This window comes from Scyliorhinus torazame, chromosome 13 (genome assembly GCF_047496885.1).
Source record: "Scyliorhinus torazame isolate Kashiwa2021f chromosome 13, sScyTor2.1, whole genome shotgun sequence".
Lineage (NCBI taxonomy): Eukaryota > Metazoa > Chordata > Chondrichthyes > Carcharhiniformes > Scyliorhinidae > Scyliorhinus > Scyliorhinus torazame.
Window position 1 is genome coordinate 151,144,090 of NC_092719.1, and position 12,991 is coordinate 151,157,080.

Below are 12,991 nucleotides of genomic sequence, written 5' to 3' on the forward strand. Positions count from 1 at the left end.
CACAGACAGTCTGCACGTTCTCCCCGTATCTGCGTGGGTTTCCTCCGGTGCTTCGGTTTCCTCCTGTTAGATGAATTGGACATTCTGAATTCTCCCTCCGCATACCTGAACAGATTTTAATAGTATTCCTGACAATGAACACATTCAAATTTGCATCAACTATTGCCGTCTCTTTATCCGATATTGCACTTTGATAATTCTCAAATGAACCTTGTATAAGAATTCTGAGATTTAAAAAAGTACCCAATTCTTTTTTTATTCCAATTAAGGGGCAATTTAGGATGGCCAGTCCACCTACCCTGCACATCTTTGGGGTGGGGGCGAGAGCCACACAAACACGGGGAGAATGTGCAAACTCCACACGCACAGTGACCCGTGGCCAGGATCGAAACCAGATCCTCGGCGTTGTGAGGCAGCAGTGCTAACCACTGCGCCACCGTGCCGCCCTTAGAATTCTGAGATATGGCGTGGATATTTGATCATGCTTGAAGGAACTCTGGGGGATGTTTCAGGACTTTTTGCTGCAAGTGGCCAAAGCAGAATGTTTTCTATTTCTAATGACCAAATTGGAATAGAATTTGACATTGGAATGCTTGGATTGCACTGAATATTTTAAAAGTAAAGCGTAATATCAATTTATAATAGCGCCTGCAAGATACTGAAGGGGTCACAGTTTTATGTTCAATGTACAAATGGATCTTCCACACACCATGGCATTCTTTTTAAAATAAGGGGCGAAATTCTCCGGTATCGGCGCGATGTCCGCCGACTGGCGCCCAAAACGGCGCAAATCAGTCGGGCATTGCGCCGCCCCAAAGGTGCGGAATGCTCCGCATCTTTGGGGGCCGAGCCCCAACCTTAAGGGGCTAGGCCCACGCCGGACGAATTTCCGTCCCGCCAGCTGGCGGAAAAGGCCTTTGGTGCCCCGCCAGCTGGCGCGGAAATGACATCTCCGGGCGGCGCATGCGCGGGAGCGTTAGCGGCCGCTGACGGCATTCCCGCGCATGCGCAGTGGAGGGAGTCTCTTCCGCCTCCGCCATGGTGGAGACCGTGGCGAAGGCGGAAGGAAAAGAGTGCCCCCACGGCACAGGCCCGCCCGCGGATCGGTGGGCCCCAATCGTGGGCCAGGCCACCGTGGGGGCACCCCCTGGGGCCAGATCGCCCCGCACCCCCCCAGGACCCCGGAGCCCGCCCGCGCCGCCTTGTCCCGCCGGTAAGGTAGGTGGTTTATTCTACGCCGGCGGGACAGGCATTTTAGCGGCGGGACTTCGGCCCATCCGGGCCGGAGAATCGCGGTGGGGGGCCCGCCAACTGGTGCGGCGTGATTCCCGCCCCCGCCAAAAATCCGGTGCTGGAGAATTCGGCAACCGGCGGGGGCGGGATTCACGCCAGCCCCCGGCGATTCTCTGACCCGGCGGGGGGGTCGGAGAATTTCGCCCAAGATTCTTTGGAATCAGAAAATGCAATGTTTGTTGAACGTTTTATTCAGGGCTTTGTAATTTGTACATTGAAAACAGTTGTTCAGTCCTAAAGCACATGCTTTTTAAAAACAAAATTATAAGCGCAGGACTTTTTTGGGGGCAAACTGTCTGGAGTAAAGCAGATGGGCAACCCGCATTCATGTCTCCAGAAATGTTGCATGGACCAGTCATTATTTGTTCTGTGAAAATAGCTGGGGTTAATTATCCATCTGATTATCTCGCCAAGTTGAGAAATAGTTAGGCTGTGCTTAAGTGTTTTCGCAACAGCTATATGGGTCACTTAATGAGTTTGGAATTGTGACGTCAACCTATGTTCCACTACAGTAGTGACTTAACAGTCATTTATATCACGACTGGACAATAAATCATATGAATTACTTCAACTTTAGTGCTATTCAGCAGTAATTAAAATTCGAAGTAAAGAAGAAATTTTGATGAGGAATAATAGTAATAATTTAACATAAAATCATCTTTTCCTGTTCATTATGTTGCTGCTTTGACCATTTTGCATTTTTCATATTGTGACGAATTGATGGACAGTACTTCGGATGAAATGATGGATAAGATATTGTTAACCAGAGAAAGTTGAGTTAATTGTACATTTGCATTTGTGGTAGAAACACTTGAGAAAGCTGCAATCCTGCTGGGGATACGAAAACAAATGCAAGCCAGAATACAGATTCAGCTACCCTATGTGCACTGATGCTACTTCAGGCTGGTAAGACCCATTGCAAAGGAAGGGATACATCTCACTTTTGGTCGGAAAATTTTGTATTTTGTGTTATTTTGTCTGTGCAGTTAAATGTGGAATACAATTTTCCCTATCACTGCTGCAGGAGGTTCTCAAAAATATACTTTAATTTTCCAGCAGCGTCCTGGCCTTATTTTTAAGACCCTGGACTGGAAAATGTTCAGTGTAATCATTTGCAATAATCTTTCGTCATGCTTTTCACTAAAGGATTACCAGCCACTAATAAAAAGAATAATAGTTTGCACTAAATGGAGTATTGAAAGTCAGTATGTTTCAAGAAGCTATAAATTGTAGCTTTTTGAAAAATAAACACTCTCTGTCATAAATACAGAATTGGAACCTCAGATTTTTGCCTGAAGATATGGTAATTGTTTCATAAACATTTAATTGTGATTAATTTCTTAGAAAATCTGCTGTTTTCCGTGCCAGTACCTACGAAGATATACCACAAATGTATCCATGTGAAACAATGATTGTAATTGAAGTGATTTTCATGTTAAAGGAGCTTCAATTGCATTGCATAACAAAACCCCAAGTCTTTTTAAAAAAAATATATTTTTTTTTATTCTACATTTTCACATTTTCCTTCAAAGATTTACACCCCACCCACAAACAGTAAACGGTAACAAATACAAAATCAATCCCCTTAACAATACCAATGATCCCATCCTCCCACCACCCCAAACAACGGCCCACCTGTCAATATATGCATCCAATAAACCAAACCCTCCCACGGTGGAAACAAAGGAGAAAAAGAAAAAGGAGTCCGGGACCGCCCATGGTCACCATGGACCTATAGAGTCCAATCCCCCCTCTCCCCCTACACTCACCGCCATCCAGCCTCTGAAAGAGTACCGTACATGATACCCAAGAGTTGTACCCCCCCCCCCCTTCCAAGTCTCCAGCGCCTCCCGTCCACTGCCTCTTGTAAAACACCTCCTCCCAACCTCGGTTCCTTCCCCCCCAACTTTCCACCCCGGCTAGACCACTTGGACCCTGTTCTGCCAGGCTCCGATGGCCGCAGCCCCTCCCCCCCACCTCACTCCCGTTCACTGGCCGGCTTAAACCGGCCAGCGTGGAGGCCCCCGCCCGGGTCCCTTTCCCCCTTGACCAGCCCTAGGAAAGCCCAGAGATCCCCTTTTAGCACACACACCCCGCATATCCACCTACACCCCAAAGAGCCCTCATTTCAAGTGAAAGTCCCATCCCTTCCCTTGTCCAAATATATACACCATTGGCTCCTTTAGTCCCTACACCCGCACGCAGTGAAACAAAAAAGAAGAAAATACAGTCATGAGGTTACATCAGCACATGGCCATTTCTCAATTTGTCAGTTCTGCCACAGTCCTTCTGCCTTCGCAAACTCCTCTGCTGCTTCCGCCGTTCCAAAAAACAAATACCTGAGCTTATAAGTCACCCTCAGCTTCGCTGGATATACAATGCCGCACTGCACCTTGCTAATGTACAGTGCCCTCTTCACCCGGTTGAAGGCAGCCCGCCTCCTCGCCAGCTCCACCGTAAAGTCCTGGTATACACGTATACCAGCTCCAGCCCACTGCACCACCCGCTTCTGCTTGGCCCAGCTCAGGACCTTCTCCTTCACACTGTACCTACGGAAGCACAGAGTCACTGCCCTTGGCGGCTCACTCGCCTTTGGTACAGGCCTCCACGACCGATGAGCCCGATCCAGTTCATATTGGGAGGGATCCTCCCCCTCCCCCAATAATTTTGCCAGCATCGCGGCAAAATACTCAGTCGGCTTCAGTCCTTCAACTCCTTCGGGCAGCCCCACAATCCTCAAATTCTGTCGCCTGGATCTGTTTTCCAGGTCTTCCATTTTTCCTCGCAGATCCTTGTTAATGTACATCACCTTCCGCATCTCCTTCCCCATCGAGGCAAGTTGATCACCGTGCTGCAATAACGTCTCCTCCCCTTTCTTCAGCGCCTCCCCTTGCTCTCGCACCTCCGCCACTGCGCTCGCCACCGCCGTCATCACCGGGGAAATCGCCTCCTCCACCAGCGCACTCAAAACCTCCCTCATCTCCTTCCTCAACGTCTCCATGCATTTTGCAAACTGCCTTTCGAATTCCGCAGCCATCACCGTAGTTATTTCTTCAGCCGTAAGCAATGCGGTCTCCCCTGGTGCTCCAGCCTCCATTTTCTTTACTGACCCCGCGGTGACCTTTCCACTCCCTGACGGACTTTCAGCCGCTTTTTTCACGGCCGTTTGTTTGCTGGTCTGCGACATTCCCCTCCTCTGTGCTGTCTCCTGACTTTTACTGCCTTCGCTGGCCCTAGGACAGGGAGTTAACCCCCGACAATGCCATTCCCGAACGGGAGCCTCTTTTTTAATCTCCAAAGCATTGATGTAAATGTTGTGGCATAATTGTTGACTTTAATTTTCAGCACCAACATGGCTCCAACCTGCCTGCTTGTGGTTTAAGCAGGAGACCAATTAGCTGTGAATTGGTGGGTCAGTTGTTGAAGCCTTTTAAAGATGCTGCATGTCTCCATTTTCTAGCACGATTTTCATTTTTTACTCGTATCAGTCAGGTTTCCCAGGCTGGCAGGTAAAATGAGGTAAGGATCCAAACGCCATGCGCCTTTGCCGCGGGGCTTGAGGAATAGAAGGCACAACAAGCTATCCTATTAAACTCATCACCTCCAGGATCACCTCCTGAATGTTCCCATCTCTCCTCCCCTGTCATATTATCTTCCCCAATCACTCCATGATTTGTCAGCTTTGCCCCGCGAGAGGGCAGCACGGTGGTGCAGTGGGTTAGCCCTGCTGCCTCACGGCGCCGAGGACCCAGGTTCGATCCCGGCTCTGGGTCACTGTCCGTGTGGCGTTTGCACATTCTCCCCGTGTTTGCGTGTGTTTCACCCCCACAACCTAAAGATGTGCAGGCTAGGCCATGCTAAATTGCCCCTTAATTGGAAAAAAATTAATTGGGTACTCTAAATTTTAAAAAACAGGTTTGCCGCGCGATCATCAAACCGGGCCCCCTTCCAAATAACAGTCTACCGACCACAATACATGATCTACGTATTCCTCTGTGATCAACCACCTGCATCCAACAATCTCCATCCACCTTCTGTGATTACCGAATCCTTCCTCAATCATGTTCCATCTATCACACTCCCTATGATCTCTTCCATGCCGCACCACAAAGTCTACTTGCTCCTTTGCCGCAGCTTTGCACATTTGCCATCCAAGCCAGTCAGTCACGCTAGGTTTCAGGTGGGATGGGAGGGAGGGGAGAGGGACAAAAATCTCCTGAAGTTAAAATTATGCAACTTCAGGTAAACTCACAATTTTTTTTTATTTTAATCTTTTTATTGGTATTTCAAAATTATGTGCATTGCTGTTTGTTTTCATTTACTCTATAGTACAGAAACGTTTGTCCTTTTCTTCCCTTAAATTTTTCTATATACAGTCTGTCGCCATCTGCCTCGGCGTGTCGTCCTCCCTGCCCCCCGCCCAAAATTGTCCCTCCATCTTCAACCTCATAATTTCTGACTGTAAAACTGCGTTGTGTGTAAGGCCTTCTAAATTCCTCTGAACACTGCAACTGCAAAATTGCAGATATTGCACCCTGTTCAAAAAAAGGGTGCAAGGATAATGGCAGCAACTACAGGTTAGTCAGTTTAACCTCGGTGATGTGGTAGAAATGATAATCTGGGGGAAAAATAAATAGCCACCTGTATAAAAGTGGATTAATTAGGAAAAGCCAACATGGATATGTTAAAGGTAGGTCATATTCATCTTATTTGATAGAGTTTTTCTGTGAATTATGTGATGAATATAAGAAATGGTCATGTTTTATAGTTTGTATTTGGGCAGTAATATTATTAAAACCTAGGTTGAAATATTTACAAACAGTGAGGTGGAATCACTGTTGCCTGCCACAGGTAATGGAGTTCCTGATGCAGTGGAGAATTGCGTGTGCTGCAAAAATCCGATGGTCCGGTCCCAGTGAGCGACATTCCCCGCACCGGTGAAAAATGCTATTGGGTCATTTGAACCCATTTGCATCCGATTAACGGGCTGGACACCCGATTCTCCTCATCTCCGTAATGCTCTAAACTTCTTGGCCAGGATACACGCGGGCATGGATTGTTGCAAGTATTTTTATGTGTGGCCCTGACGTGGTGGATCTCGCGGTGGGTCAGGGGGTAAGTATGTAATGTAGGCGACCCTAAAGTTCATTGGGGGCCCCCTCAACTCAAATCCTGCCCACCCACCATCAGAGACCCTCCCCATATCAGACACTCCTCATATCTGACATGGGGGGGTCTCTAATATGAGAGGGATCTCTCTGATATTGGGGTATCTGTTGGGGCGTTCTGATGTGGGAGGTCTGATGGGGGGGTCTGGGTGTGGTGGTGTGAGCAGGACTTGTGTTCTGGGGGGGGATGAGGCGGTATCCTCATGTATGCATGCTGAGGAGGTGGGGGCGGGGGCGAACCAGCAATTCCTGTGGTGGTTGGAGGGCAGAGAATGCCTACTTGTCAGCTGGGGGGGATAGGATGTGCGTTGTGGTAGGAGGGGGAAGGGGGCCAGCTGCCAGACCTCGGTATCGGACAGTCCGCTCAAAATGGCAGCCTGATAGCGGGATTTGGAATGGAATCCCGGGACCTCCCCACCATGCATAATACTTACATGGCAAGGGAGAGTGAATCACTGCTGGGCATCGTTCCTAATGGCAGCGCAGACGAGCAAATCTACTTCGACGGGAGAACATTGTCTCCCAAATTTAGAATCATGCCCAGTATGTCTGCTGGAGCTTTGATTAAAAGTGAGTTAATCGGTGATTTTTGCAGGTGATGTGTTTTGCTAATGGATATTAAAAGCCATTTTACCTGTTTGCAGGTAGGAGGGGGCTGTTAATGCTGTAACAGTTTGAGTCTGGCTAAGCAAATCAAGGCACACAGTATAACAAGTGACAAAAGAATGCTGTTGGCTTTGAGTGCAGCTGGTGAAGCCAATGGGGTGGGGGAGGTGGCAGGTCTGTCTGGGTAAAGAAGTTGGTTCCAGAGCTCTAACCTGAACAGAAGGTTTTCAGCTTGGTCCCAAAAAATGGTTACTCTCTCCAAGGAGTCTGCAAATAAAATCTTGTTGTTAATGATACATACGTGGTATTTGAAATATGTGGGTTGCTTAATTGGAATGTAGAGGCAGGTTTTAGGAAGCAAGTCAACATGTTGCAATTGTTAACTATAAAGCTATTTCTTTGTTGCTAATGTGCTTAATTCTGTGTTCAAATTAAGTTTGTTTTAACAGAAAGCTGCCTGCTGGTGAGTGTTGCCACTCCTGTGGTGCAGTAACATTTCCTCACTGTTTTACCAAATGCAAATAGTTGGGTTCTATTCCAGATCTTAACCAATAGTGGGATCTGGTCCGGACCCATCACTAGTAACAGAGATGGTTGATGAGGGTAATGTGTTTGATCATAGATGTGGTGCATGTGAACTTTTAAAGTGCCACATAATGTGCTTGTCAGCAAAGTTGAAGCCCATGAAATAAAAGGGGTAAGGGCAGCATGGATACAAAGTTGACTTGAGTGATGGGAAACAGTGAGTAATGGGGAACAACTGTTTTTAGGACTGGAGGAAGGTATACAGTGGGCTTCCCCCAGGGATTGCTGTTAGGCCCATTGTTTTTCTAAATCTATATTAATGTCCTGGACCTGGGTGTGTGGGGCTCCATTTCAACATTTGAAAGTGACAAAGTATTGTGAACTGTGAGCAGGATAATGATAGACTTCAAGAGGACATATACAAGCGGGTGAAATGGACGGACATGTGATAGATGAAATTTGATGCAATTTAATGCAGAAAAATGTGAAGTGATTTTGGCAGGAAGAATGAGCAAAGACAACGTGAAAAGACTATGTAAGGAGAGGATAAAATTCTGAAGGTGATGCAATAGCAGAGGGACCTAGGGATATATGTGCATAAATCATTGTAGGTGAAAGGACAGGTTGCGAAAGTGGAGAATAACGTTTTGGGATCGTGAACTTTATAAATAGAGGCATGGAGTGCAAAAGTAAGAAAGTTATGATGTATCTTAATTGAACACTCGTTGAGCCTCAACTAGAGTTTTGTGTCCAATTCTGGGCACATCTTAGGAAAGATGTGAAGGGATTGTTGAAAGTGCAGAAAGGATTTACAAGAATGGTTCTGGTGATGAGAGATTTTAGCTGTGAAAATATATTGGCAAGGCTGGAGTTGTTCTCTTCAGAGATGGTTGAGAGGCAATTCATAGAATCATAGAATTTACAGTGCAGAAGGAGGCCATTTGGCCCATCGAGTCAGCACCGGCTCTTGGAAAGAGCACCCCACCCAAGCCCATACCCCCACCCTATCCCCATAACCCAGTAACCCCACCCAACACCCAATTCGAATGAATTGTTCAAAATCATGAGGGGATGGACATCGGAGATAGGGGAAATTGTTCCCATTGGCAGAAGGGGTGAGAACCAGAGGACATGGATTTAAGGTGATTGGCCTAAGAAGTAAATGTGGCATGAGGAAAACTTCTTATATGCCTTGAATATCATAATCTGGAATGTGCTGTCTGAGGGTATGGTGAAGGTAGATTCATTTGTGGTTTTCAAAAAGGAATTGGATAATTATGTAAAGAGAAGTAAAGCAGAGCTGCAGTGGAGAGGGACTGGCTGAGTAGCTTTTACAGAGAGCTGTGTTATGACACCCTGGGCTAGTGCGTGGTCAATTCCAGCCCCACCTGACCTGGAGTTGCAACACAATTGAAGTAACCAACAATTCTTAGAAAAATACCCTAAGTTTTTCGTCCTTGGCTGCCCATTAATTACAGTCACCAGGTTTGTAAATATAAACACACTTACATTATTTATTTAAAATAAATTTAGAGTACCCAATTCTCTCTTTTTTACCAATTAAGGGGTAATTAACATGAACAATCCACCTAGCCTGCACATCTTTGGGTTGTGGCGGTGAGACCCACGCAGACATGGGGAAAATGTGCAAACTCCACACGGACAGTGACCGGGGTGGGGATCGAACCCGGGTCCTCAGCGCCATGAGGCAGCAGTACTAACCATTGCGCCATGGTGCTGCCCTACTTTTTTTATTTATAACAAGAATAGGGCGGCACGGTAGCACAGTGGTTTGCACTGATACCTCACAGTGCCAGGGACCCGGGTTCGATTCCGATCTCGGGTGACTGTCTCTGTGGAGTTTTCACATTCTCTCCATGTCTGGGTGGTTTCCTCCTGGTGCTCCGGTTTCCTCTCACAGTCCAAAGATGTGCAGGTTAGGTGGACTGGTCATGCTAAATTACCCCTAAGTGTCCAAAGATTAGGAGAGGTTACAGGGATAGGGCAGGGATTGGATCTGTGTAGGATGGTCTTTCAAACGGTTGGTGCAGACTCGATGGACTGAATGGCCTCCTTCTGCACTACGGATTCTATGAAATATGCAGCAAATACAGCTGGTTAACTACACAAACACACACAAAACACAACTACAGAGAGGAGAGAGGTGAAAATAATAAGTAAAAGGAAAAAGAATCTTTGTTTCAGATGGTTGTCTTTAAGCGGACCTTCCTTCAAAGTAAACTTTTAGATCCAGGTCTCTGATTGCAGCCTGTAATTATTTTATTATAAATCCATTCATTCAAGTTATCTGTAGGTTCAGAAATACATAACTCACAGCCTTTCTGGAGAGAGGCAAGAGAGATCCTTGTCCCTGTGTGTCCAGGATTCAAAGTCTGTTTTCCTTAGGTCTCTGTAAATCATCCCATTCAGGCAGGATCCAATCATCACCTGTTACTGGGCAGAATACAGCCTTTTGGCCAATTCATTGACCACCAGCTAATCAATCAAACTGAATCCCCACCATCTCTCAGGTGCTGAAAAGTATGGAATTTGCTGTCCATAGTAGCACCATATATTATGTTGCAACTTCTTGAATTCCTCCTGCTTGACTTTAAAAAACACATCCATTAAGCATTCATGGATCAAAAATGATAACAGCAAAATTAGGAAAGGGGAAATAAGGGAATCAGTAGGAAGGACCTTTACAGCTGACATGGACCCAACATGCCTAATAGTCTCTTCTTGTGCTGTAACCATTCTATAACTCCTCCCCTCTGCTCCAAAATTTTGGAGTCATAATTCCTACAACCATGTGAGTGTGCTTTTTGGTGTCAGAGTGGTCCACACTTGATGCAAGAGACAAAGTCATCAGGTCAACTTGGCAAACATATTATTGGACCACCCGTGTGTAATGCAAGCAAGTGATACATTTATATTTACCCTTCAGGAGACTCATTGAGACGAGGAGTTGATCAATTGAGGTTGTCACCAGACAAAGAACTCAAATTCTTGAAATTGTTTCTTTGTCACTCATATTGTCTCAGTTGATCATAGAATTTACAGTGCAGAAGGAGGCCATTCGGCCCATCGAGCCTGCACAGGCCCATGAAAAGATCACCCTATCTAAGCCCACACCTCCACCCTATCCCCCTACCCCAGTAACCCCACCTAAACGTTTTGGACACTAATGGCAATTTAGCATGGCCAATCCACCTAACCTGCACCTCTTTGTACTGTGGGAGGAAACCGGAGCACCCGGAGAAACCCACGCATATACGGGGAGAACGTGCAGACTCCATACAGACCCAAGCCGGGAATCGAACCTGAGACCCTGGAGCTGTGAAGCAACAGTGCTAACCAATGTGCTACCCTGCCACATAGTGATGTCACATGACTTGTCATGATAGCATGGGAAGAAAGGGCCCCAATTTGTATTTGTGCTTTGTAAGGTAATGTTCCTTATCTTGTTCAGATGAGCTCATCCTTCTTCCTTAGTAATTTTCCATTCTTCCTGGGCCTTAATTATGTTAAATTATTGTAATCATGCTTAGTTAGCTTAATTAGATTTCATTATGCTCAACGCTTGTGCCAAGCCATTTACCCTGTAAGGGTGCTCTATCCTGCAATTCTCAATGTGCAAAATGCACCATGATGTTTTATGAAATACTCTATTTTAACTCCTTGAGTGTTTTTGTGTCCTTTTACGTCAGTGTGGCAAACATGATCTATCCATTCATCTTAAAATTCTCTATTTTGAAACTCATTCTTTTAGAGGGAAATACACCGCCTGGAGTACAGATCAAACAGTCAACACATCAGTCAGTATAGAATGGCACAGCCTCTTTATCTCCATTTACACTGTTCCTTGATTGATTATCTTCCTATTCAGCTAAAGAGTAACCTCAAGATTTGGGGAACTTACTGCTTGACTGGTAAATGGATGAATGGTTCACAAAGTGGACTCCCAAGGTTTCATTCTATGTTTTGTCACAGGGCCAACACAATAGAAGCAGCACAGGATATTTTCTGGAAGCAAGCTGACTTTGGATATGTAAAAGAAATGCTCCGTGAATTGCAAACACTGTGTGAACCAGCCAAACCAGTAAGTTTTGAAAACTACTTTTTATTTGCTTATTTTACAGTTAAACTCAGGATTTTTTATTCACTGCTGTTTTCCAAACTTTAACTAATTATATTCCTATGGGGTTTTATTTCAGGGCGATTCATCTTTAATGTGCTCAAAATATACTCGCTATTGCAGAGCTACAAATCTTTACATTGATTTGAGAAACCCAAGAAGAAGCACAGATAGGTCTCTGATTTCAAATGAATTATTTGTGGTAAATAGCAGATGTTTTGGATGAGACTTAATTCACTAGGATATCAATGTGGTAAAATAAATGAATGCTGGACATGGAAATACTATAAAATAATAAATATTCTTCCTAAAAGAGCTGGGTAATCTCTTAGACAACAGTTCTACTGTAGCTATAATGAGCAGTCAGTAGATCTGAGTTATCTCCCATCCCAATGAGTTGAAGGAGGTTTGTAGTTTCACAGATCTATCTATCACCATCTTTATGATAAGAAGTCTTATAACACCAGGTTAAAGTCCAACAGGTTTGTTTCAAATCACTAGCTTTCGGAGCACTGCTTTCACCTGAGGAAGGAGCTGTGCTCCGAAAGCTAGTGATTTGAAACAAACCCGTTGGACTTTAACTTGGTGTTGTAAGACTCCTTCCTGTGCTCACCCCAGTCCAATGCCGGCATCTCCACATCATGGCTACCAACTTTATGATGTCTGCTGTGTGAGTGTCCACTCTTATAGGCAGGACACTGAATTACCATATTTAACCAAGGTTTCGACAGTACAATGGAAGCCTTGTTTAAATTAAACTGCTGGCATCTGGGTTTCCCAGGAAATTGGCCTTTTACAACACTCCTTGTAGGCTAGCAGAAGCAGGAGTGCTACCCCCCTCCCCCCCACAATCCCGCAAGGAAGCCTTTGCCCTCCCTCTGCCAATAACAGCCTGACACGCTGCTGCTGCTAGTTTACCCGTCTGGCAGTTGACCACACTATCAATCTGGTCTGCTGATGGGCAGGAAATAGAATTTTACAAAGGACGTTGAGATCCTGCTGTCAGCTTTGGCTGTATCCTCAGCTCCATGGTCTCGCTGGGTTTCTCGAACACTTTTTTAGATCCCACTAAAGGTATATTTATTTTTAGTCAGATCTCAAATTGTAAGTGCCCCTTCAGAACATAATATTATTTTGGAATACCAATTTTGGAGCTTTCATACAGAGTCACTCTAAAGGGATACTAAAAGTTCAATTCTTGGTGTTCTACATTGAATCTGTAGCAAAGGTAGGATAATAATGTAGAGGCCTGAAAATTAAT

The 12,991-nt window shown here is 45.4% G+C and overlaps 1 protein-coding gene across 4 annotated transcripts in view; it reads left to right on the plus strand.

Annotated features, from left to right (window-relative positions):
* Positions 1–12,991, plus strand: part of eogt (EGF domain-specific O-linked N-acetylglucosamine (GlcNAc) transferase) — a 93,735-nt gene that overhangs the window by 27,482 nt on the left and 53,262 nt on the right. For all 4 annotated transcript variants that reach the window (XR_011934141.1, XM_072472291.1, XM_072472293.1 and 1 more), the window contains exons 4-6: positions 2,099–2,199; positions 11,586–11,694; positions 11,810–11,904. Coding sequence is in view for 3 of the 4 variants with exons in the window: in XM_072472291.1 (XP_072328392.1) it covers positions 2,099–2,199; positions 11,586–11,694; positions 11,810–11,904 (305 nt within the window). In the remaining variant the exon portion in view is untranslated. The remainder of the gene's footprint in view (positions 1–2,098; positions 2,200–11,585; positions 11,695–11,809; positions 11,905–12,991) is intronic.